Here is a 9679-nt window from a genome sequence, read left to right as displayed (position 1 = left end):
CAAAGCGTACCTTTTCTCCTCCTTCTGGTCATCTTGTGATGTTGCCCCACCCCCTTTTCATCATGGTCTGCCGCTTTTATATCATGGCAAACCCCTTTTATGTTACAGTCTGCCCCTTTTGTTCCCGCCCCCACCACTGGCCGGTGGACATTTTATAAAAAAGGTGGCAACTGTACTCCCTGCTCACTCATAGCTCTGGGCTCAGATTACAGCAGGGAGGGGAGGAGGTAGAGGAGCAAACTGAGCATGCTCAAGCCCTAGCCCAGGAAGTTTAAGCTGAAAGAAGAAAGTCTGATACAGAAGTCCATATGTACACAATAGAAGGACAAAAATGCAGTGTTTCTTTTGACAAATGACTCAGAGGAGCATTACTTTGAGGGTTTACTGGTATATTTAGATATTTCTGATAAGGCTTACTTAGTCTTAACCTTTCCTTCTCCTTTAAGGAATAACCCCTTATTGCACATTGAAAGGATAACATAAGTCCCTTTGGAATTATGTGCAGTGGATTAAGGAATTTTTGTATTTATAAATAGCTACAGAACTCAATAGTGATGTCTCATATTCATATAATGTACAGTAGGGGGGACATCAACCCTAGAAACCATACAAATAACGTAGCCTGATATTAATAACATAGCCTATTTTGTGTGCTACATTGTGTTTATGGCTGTTCTGTTATTAAAAACACACGCACACAAGAATTTTTGGGACCTTGATTTTATTGCAATTCTTGTATAAAAACAGAAGAGCTTTTTTTATTTTTTGACAGAAGACCCGTTATTTTTCACAACTAATGAAGTCACCCACCAGAAATGTGTGTTCAATGCCTCACTTTAGAGTAAACAAAAAAAAAGAATGTAATAGGTGAATGTAACCATATCAGATGCCCTCTGGGAACTCAACTGCATGCATGAGTTTGAAAATGAAGGCTATGCAATTATGGAACGAAAATGAAGCAACACTTTTAAAGCTAGGTAGCAAAAAACATCTGTAAAACATAAGGCCTGAGGGTTAATAAAAGTCAAATCAAGTTCATTCTGAAGAATTAATCTGTTAGCCTTTTCTTAAATACCAAATGTACCATTTTGGTTTGTTTGTTTTCTTTTTTTTTTTTTTTGTTCCGGTTTGTTCACAATTTTGGACTTGGGTGTTTAGCTGAGAGATGTTATATTGGAGCGTCCCCCAGGGGGAGCTACAATCCTTCTGCTGGCAGAGCGAACACCGCTTTCATCAGCCTGGTTTCCTGTTAAAAGAATTTTTACTCTGTTAGCAATAAGCAAATGTACAGATGATTCAAGTAATATGTGATAGCACATAGGCTATTTCACTGGGATTCTAATCAGTAAGCTATGGTGGCTCAGAGGATACCTGTGAGGCAGGAGGAGGTTTGGTTGCAGTAGGACAAATTTGATGGATTGAGAAAATAGGGTTATACAAGATGACATTACCAATTAGACTAAAGCCAGAGTGGTGCAGGTTCCGGACTGGTGCAGTCTGCTTGGTTGGAGAACCTTTTGTAGAACCGGCAGGAGTACCAGCTTTGGGAGTGGATGCCAAGTCATACACAGGTCCGTCGTACATGCCTCTGGGCACTGCGTGCAACTCTGCCATCTGTTATTAAAATAAAGATGAGGATAGAACTTAAAGGGATACTGTCATGGGGAAAAAAAATTCAAAACACATCAGTTTACATCAGTATAGTGCTGCTCCAGCAGAATTCTGCACTGAAATCCATTTCTCAAAAGAGCAAACAGATTTACAAACAGATTTGATTTTAAAATCTGACATGTGGCTAGACATATTGTCAGTTTCCCAGCTGCCCCCAGTCATGTGACTTGTGCTCTGATAAACTTCAGTCACTCTTTACTGCTGTACTGCAAGATGGAGTTATATCACCCCTCCCTTTCTCCCCCTTTAGCAGCCTATCAACAGAACAATGGGTAACCAGATAGCAGCTCAGCAGCTGCCTGGTAGATCTAAGAACAGCATTCAATAGTAAAATCCAGGTCCCACTGAGACACATTCAGTTACATTGAGTAGGAGAAACAACAGCCTGCCAGAAAGCAGTTCCATCCTAAAGTGCTGGCTCTTTCTGAAAGCACATGACCAGGCAAAATGACCTGAGATGGCTGCCTACACCAATATTACAACTAGAAAAAAATACACTTGCTGGTTCAGGAATTATATTTTACATGGTAGAGTGAATTATTTGCAAAGTAATTTAGAGTAATTTAGTTATAAAAAATACATCATAAAATCATGACAGAATCCCTTTAAGTAGGAACCCAACCTGTATAAGTGCTCACATTATTGTTATGCAGTTACTCTTCCCTGTGGCTAAGTTTATGGCAATGCCAAAAGTCGGTAGATGTTTCTATTATTTACTGCTCGGAGTATGGCTTTCCCTTTCAGTCTTCATATAATGGTTTACAGTGCATTTTGTCACATACTGTAAAATCAGAAACCTGCATCTGTTCGTGTCCCCAGACTGCCTCCAATATGCAAAAATAAAAATAATGTCCGATTGTGTTTGAACTCACACACAAGATCATAGCAATAAATATCATTACATGCACACGACCACGTGCCGGCTCACCTTGGTCCTGGCCTTGATGCGTTTGTACACATAGTCTGGGAAGGGACTGCAAGGGATAAAGCGTCCTGTTCCCTGAGTCGCATGAAGAGTCCCATCCTCCATCATGATCTTCCCCTGGCAAATCACCACAAGAGGGGCCCCACGAAGCTCCATTCCTTCAAAGATGTTGTATTCTGCTGCCTGACAGAACACAAGGTAGGGGTTTAAATATGCAGAATGGCATTGCTGATATCACAATGAAATTAATAATAAAAAACCTTAAAATCATTAAGATCATGGATCTTAATGTCATCATAATAGGGGCTATTATATAAAGGAAAGGGCTGAGGCACACTCTGTATAAAGTCTGCTTTCAGCAGTGCTGTATCATTTGGATCAGGAGGTGGGGGGGGGGTACTTGGCCATATTGCAACACCAATTAGTGAAAGGCTTACAATAATATTCAGGAAGGAAGTAGTTTATAGAAAAGTAAAAAAAGGCTATTTATTTAGACACATGGAAATCTAATGCATTTTGTACCTGTTGCAGCACTATACACAGCCCATTATACTGCCTTCCTGCATATTATTGTAAGGTTTTCATTACGTGGTGGTTCAGTATGTTATACCCATAGAATAGGGTCTATAATGATATCACTCCTTACATTTTATTAAGTTATCAATTGATTCCTATTTATCATATTCTTTATTTTTGGAGCAGTAACGGAACTGAAGAAAGCTTTTATTTTTTGGCACATGGACATCCCTTGGAATGCGCCTTGCTTGTTGCTTGCTTGTTGTCCATCATTCAGAAAAAGCAAGGTGGGAAGTGCTAGAAAGTTCTTACTGTCTAGTGGAGACTACCAAACAGGAGCTTGTGCAGGTCTGAACAAATTCAACTTTACATGCTCCTGGTTGCCAGTTGGCACCAAAAAGCTGCCAGGAAGACAAATGATCAGACATGGCGGCCTTCAACCTTGCTGTACTACTTCTGCATTTTCAAACTTTGTAAGGGAACTTATTTAAATTTCTAATGGAAATGTTCTACTTACTAAGTTTAATAAATACAGGTACAGTGTAGATTATAGAAAATAGTGGATGCCACAAAGGAGATCCATGACCATATAAAGGTTGGCACCATACTGCGTGCTTTCATACAGGTCATGGAATTTCAAGGTGACTTGTATAAGTAGGGGGTGCATAGACAATCACGAAGTATGCTTTTAACAAATCACTAAACACGCCTTATATAGTGAATAAAGTACCCCCTATTGTAAAATATAAGGATATTATAAATTACCGAGGCTGAGTGCTTTTATACTAGGGATGCACCGAATCCAGGATTCAATTCGGGATTCGGCCCGGATTCAGCCTTTTTAAGCAGGATTCCGATTCCGAATCCTTCTGCCCAGCCGAACCGAATTCTAATTTGCATATGCAAGGAGGAAAATCGTGTGACTTTTTGTCACAAAACAAGAGATTAAAAAATGTTTTCCCCTTTCCACAAGGGGTACTTTATTTATTAAAATACAAAAGTTTTAGTGAGTCATGTGACAGAAATAACATCACTTCTCACCATTTATAACTGGTGACATCACTTCTCACCGTTTAGAAGGATATAATTTTATTCATGGCTTTTGTGTAATATAAGAATATAATAGCAGGTTATTCATGACTCTTACATATTATACAGTCTTCTTGGTACATTATTTCCTCAGGGGCCTATAACTGGGCAATGTCCATCTGTTGGGCCATAACTTACAGCAGTTTAAGAATACTGGGAGTTGTTACATAACAAGTAACATTTTGTATTAGGCACAAAGGCCTGTCTCACTGTCACATGTAACTCCCAATTAATTGTTGGCTCCTTACACTAGAGGTTCAAGAGATGTGGTCATTCTGTTGGACATTTCATTAATGCGAACAGTAGTTTTATCTCTCGCTGGTTCAAGTTCTACTCTGACATACAAGGGCCACATTTATTTCATTGTGCTAATGATAAAATTACATAAAGGGACCTGGACACAAATATACTTCCAAATGATGTTGTTTGTCCATAGAGGAGTTTTACGTGACAATATGTGCACCAGTCATGTCCTATAAATAAACCCAACCTGCCAAATCCTGGCACACCTTTCCAGTTTTCCTCATTTAGTCCAACCCCACACTATGTTTATGTCATGGTAGGTCACCATTAAAGACTATACTGCACAGAGGCTCCATAAGGATAACAGGAAGCACCAGGTAGAACTTTGCACCCACAGCATCGATTACAACCCTGTGCAAAAGTTTTTTCTTTAGCCTTATACCAACACATATACACAACATATTACTTGATACCAGGGAAACACATAGCATTAGTGTTCTGTAGACCACACCAAGTAACCAATGTGCCTTCCAGCAGATACTTACAGAATGGTGGCTTTTAGCTGAGACAATTTTAACTGCATCAGGGTCCCAGATGACCAGATCACTGTCTGATCCCACGGCTATTCTTCCTTTCCTAGGGTAAAGGTTAAATATCTTGGCAGCGTTAGTGCTGGTCACAGCAACAAACTGGTTTTCATCCATCTTGCCTGTAGCCTGTAGGAATAATGATAATCGTATTACTTCATCCGCATGCAAGCATGAACTGCCACTGGAGTATCTGTGCATTTAGCCCGCAGTGTATGAAGCATACAAATATTGTGGGATATATTAATAAATACCAATAAGTAAGTCAAAATAAGTCTTTGCACTTTTCTTGGGCCCTAAACCTTGTGCTTCCTTTTACCAACACTTTGGTTGTAAAATTCCCCACGGAACTAGAAGTGCTCTCAGTTATAATAAGGTCAATTCATTTATTATATTTAGTTGACACTGTCCCTATTAGAAAACATCAGATATATATACAGATGGAGCCAAGCCTAGTCCACCAAAGCTGGGATGTGGCTTGAAAAAAACAAAAGCTTTAAAGAGGTTGTTAACCTTTGAGCTAACTTTTAGTATGACAGTGATATTCTGAGACAATTTGCAGTTGGTTTTGATGTTTTTATTATTTGTCCAAATAACCCTAGTAACCATGCATTGCATTGAATATGAATAGAAGAGGGTTTGAATAGAAAGATGAGTATTAAAAAGTAGCACTAACAATACATTTGGAGACTTACAGAGCATTTGTTTTTAGATGGGGTCAGTGACCCCCTCAACTTGAAAGCTAAAATAGTCAGAAGAAGAAGGCAAATAATTAAAAAACTATATAAAATAAATAATGAAGACTAATTGAAAAGTTATTTAGCACTGGCCATTCCATAACTGAGAATTAACTTGAACCACCCCTTTAAAATGTTGTGCAATGCAACTTTGAATTACTTTATTCCTATTGTGTCATTTTAAAGCACTGGTTGCTGGGGTAAGGGCACTAACAGCAAATAACATGTTCAATTCAAAGCTGGAGTGATACAGAGCAAAAACCAGGGCCAACTGCAATTTGTCTTAGGATATCAGTCTACATCATACTAAAAGTGTTTTTTAAACTGAGCAGCCTCTTTATGAACTGCAAGTGCCTGTCCACCATTATTTCAGCCATTATATTGTACTGGTTTGAGAAAATGGTATTTGTATCGGTAAGCAAGCAGCAGTTTAAGTCTCCTCTATGTGTACAAAGCTTTTGCACAGCTGAAGGCTTCTGTTCTGGGTGGGAGAGACAGATACATCTGGTCCTATAGATGGTGCAGAACGGGCACAGTGGGCCCATAACAGGCGCTTCAATCAGACACACAGTATGGATGTACCCATTGAATAGATGTGTCTATACATTCAGATTCTACTTTTAAACCTCCCATGCTGCACCATGTGGGAAAGGGAGACTGTGTATTGTACAGAAGGCTTACAGAAATGAATGGCAGCCAAGAATACTAACCACTGACTTGTCCCAGATTATGGACATTCTTTCTTCAATTCCGTTTGTTCCCTCAGGGATAAGAGTGAAGTTGTCCTTTCCAATGGCTTTCTGGGCAGTACTAAATGTTGCGTGTGCGCTTCCAGTGACCTGAAGATCCCCACTGCAAAACAAATAACAATCTTGTTTGTCTCAGCCTACTTTAGAATGATCTCAGTGCATCAGTTTATTATAATAGTTTATTACAGTTTATTATAGATACCAAATACTCTCTATCAGTAAACTCCCAGCTAAGCTTTAGAGGAAAGCAAAAATCTTCAGCTGGCTCCATCCACTATCCATCAGGTTAGCACCTAAAAAGTAGGTACTTGGCCAAATTCTCTATTAGCTTAAAAATATGAATTGGAAATGGCAAAGCAGGTACTATGCCACAGATCTGCCAAGGACATGTGTAGGACAAGTTGGTCATGCTCGTAACCCACGGGCAAGTTTCCTGACTACTTGTCATGGAGTACCTGTCAGGATCAGCCCGGGACTTGAACTCTGGTGGTGCTGTTCTGCTCATTGTAGCACTTACCTCATGAGCCACTGGGGGCTCTCGGGACTGGTCCTGAGCCATTGAGTGTATTGTTTTCTGTTATATGCCTGTTCACAGTGTTTTCCACCCACCTCGTTTACCCTCATGTGTTTCCCATTTCCTAATCACCTTCCCTTTATAAACCCCGCCCTGAGCTTTGCTCAGTGCTGAGTCATTGATTGTATCCTGTTTGTTCCTGACCTGCTATTTTGAATCTGAATCTGAATCTGAATCTGAATCTGAATCTGAATCTGAATCTGAATCTGAATCTGAATCTGAACCTGAACCTGAATCTGAACCTGAACCTTGAAAACCTTGTTTGTCTTGTTCCTGAAAACCTTGTTACCTTGTTTCCTGAGTGAGTACTTTTGTTCCTGTGTTCCCCTTTTTTCCCTCACCATGTGGATTCCTCGATCAGCCATTCTGCTTGTTCCTGCCTTTTGTGTTTCTGTGTTCCGTCTGCAATAAACCTGCTATAACTTCATCACCATCATGTTTTTGCCTACTATTACCTATGGCTACACCCCTGGGCGTCCACCATATCCACTCCCCTTGGAGTGGCTATCCTCGGTCACAACAGTTCCTAGTTGTGAACGTTACAGAATGACTCAGCCCAACTACAGGAAGCCTTTGGGAAAGCCCTCCATGCCTTCTGACTCTGTTGTTAAACTGCAACTCCCTTGGGATGGAGAGGGTAAGGCAGAAGACGCCATCCATTTCACTGATGATGTCTGGCAGGATTTTGTCTCCGATGATGAGTGGGAGGATTCAGCCTTCGATGAGGACTGGGAGGATCTAGACTCGGATGAAGATGAACTACAAACCGCTATCTGGCCTGTGTCAGATCGGCCACTTCCAGTTTTTGGGCCCTTGTCTCCTCCACAACCTTCTGCTCCTGTGGCAGCTGCCAAACCCAGGTCACCCTCTTTTTCTCTCAGACCTGAACCCCAGTTTATTAGTTTTTCTACAGTTTCCCAGCACCCTCTCCAGTCTCCAGCTCGTGTGCCGGCTCTTCAGTCACCTGCTCGTGTGCCGGCTCTTCAGTCACCTGCTCGTGTGCTGGCTCTTCAGTCACCTGCTCGTGTGCTGGCTCTTCAGTCACCTGCTCGTGTGCCGGCTCTTCAGTCACCTGCTCGTGTGCCGGCTCTTCAGTCACCTGCTCGTGTGCCGGCTCTTCAGTCACCTGCTCGTGTGCCGGCTCTTCAGTCACCTGCTCCTGTGCCGGCTCTTCAGTCACCTGCTCCTGTGCCGGCTCTTCAGTCACCTGCTCCTGTGCCGGCTCTTCAGTCACCTGCTCCTGTGCCGGCTCTCCAGTCTCCAGCTTTGGTGCCGGCTCTCCAGTCTCCAGCTTTGGTGCCGGCTCTCCAGTCTCCAGCTTTGGTGCCGGCTCTCCAGTCTCCAGCTTTGGTGCCGGCTCTCCAGTCTCCAGCTTTGGTGCCGGCTCTCCAGTCTCCAGCTTTGGTGCCGGCTCTCCAGTCAGTCCTCTCTCCTGTGCCGGCTCTCCAGTCAGTCCTCTCTCCTGTGCCGGCTCTCCAGTCAGTCCTCTCTCCTGTGCCGGCTTCCCAGCCAGTCCTCTCTCCTGTGCCGGCTTCCCAGCCAGTCCTCTCTCCTGTGCCGGCTTCCCAGCCAGTCCTTGCTCCTGTGCCGGCTTCCCAGCCAGTCCTTGCTCCTGTGCCGGCTTCCCAGCCAGTCCTTGCTCCTGTGCCGGCTTCCCAGCCAGTCCTTGCTCCTGTGCCGGCTTCCCAGCCAGTCCTTGCTCCTGTGCCGGCTTCCCAGCCAGTCCTTGCTCCTGTGCCGGCTTCCCAGCCAGTCCTTGCTCCTGTGCCGGCTTCCCAGCCAGTCCTTGCTCCTGTGCCGGCTTCCCAGCCAGTCCTTGCTCCTGTGCCGGCTTCCCAGCCAGTCCTTGCTCCTGTGCCGGCTTCCCAGCCAGTCCTTGCTCCTGTGCCGGCTTCCCAGCCAGTCCTTGCTCCTGTGCCGGCTTCCCAGCCAGTCCTTGCTCCTGTGCCGGCTTCCCAGCCAGTCCTTGCTCCTGTGCCGGCTTCCCAGCCAGTCCTTGCTCCTGTGCCGGCTTCCCAGCCAGTCCTTGCTCCTGTGCCGGCTCCCCGAAAGCTGCCTGTGCCGGCTCCCCGAAAGCTGCCTGTGCCGGCTCCCCGAAAGCTGCCTGTGCCGGCTCCCCGAAAGCTGCCTGTGCCGGCTCCCCGAAAGCTGCCTGTGCCTGCTCCCCGAAAGCTGCCTGCAGCCCAGACGGTTCCAGTCTCCGTGCCTGCAGCCCAGCCGGTTCCAGCCTCCGTGCCTGCAGCCCAGCCGGTTCCAGCCTCCGTGCCTGCAGCCCAGCCGGTTCCAGCCTCCGTGCCTGCAGCCCAGCCGGTTCCAGCCTCCGTGCCTGCAGCCCAGCCGGTTCCAGCCTCCGTGCCTGCAGCCCAGCCGGTTCCAGCCTCCGTGCCTGCAGCCCAGCCGGTTCCAGCCTCCGTGCCTGCAGCCCAGCCGGTTCCAGCCTCCGTGCCTGCAGCCCAGCCGGTTTCCAGCCTCCGTGCCTGCAGCCCAGCCGGTTCCAGCCTCCGTGCCTGCAGCCCAGACGGTTCCAGTCTCCGTGCCTGCAGCCCAGACGGTTCCAGTCTCCGTGCCTGCAGCCCAGACGGTTCCAG

The 9679-nt window shown here is 44.9% G+C and overlaps 1 protein-coding gene across 2 annotated transcripts in view; it reads right to left on the bottom strand.

The window, feature by feature from the left end:
- Nucleotides 1-704: 704 nt before the first annotated feature.
- The window catches only part of dpysl3.L (dihydropyrimidinase like 3 L homeolog), a 96877-nt gene continuing 87902 nt past the window's right edge, over nucleotides 705-9679 (bottom strand). The window contains exons 10-14 of one of the 2 annotated variants that reach the window (XM_018251104.2): nucleotides 6479-6620; nucleotides 4990-5160; nucleotides 2600-2779; nucleotides 1452-1614; nucleotides 705-1246 (exon numbers count right to left, since the gene is read on the bottom strand). In XM_018251104.2, coding sequence (XP_018106593.1) covers nucleotides 1155-1246; nucleotides 1452-1614; nucleotides 2600-2779; nucleotides 4990-5160; nucleotides 6479-6620 — 748 coding nt within the window. In that variant the 3' untranslated portion in view covers nucleotides 705-1154. 2 annotated transcript variants of the gene reach the window in all.

Source organism: Xenopus laevis, chromosome 3L (genome assembly GCF_017654675.1).
Source record: "Xenopus laevis strain J_2021 chromosome 3L, Xenopus_laevis_v10.1, whole genome shotgun sequence".
NCBI lineage: Eukaryota > Metazoa > Chordata > Amphibia > Anura > Pipidae > Xenopus > Xenopus laevis.
This window is presented reverse-complemented; position numbering and strand designations above follow the sequence as displayed.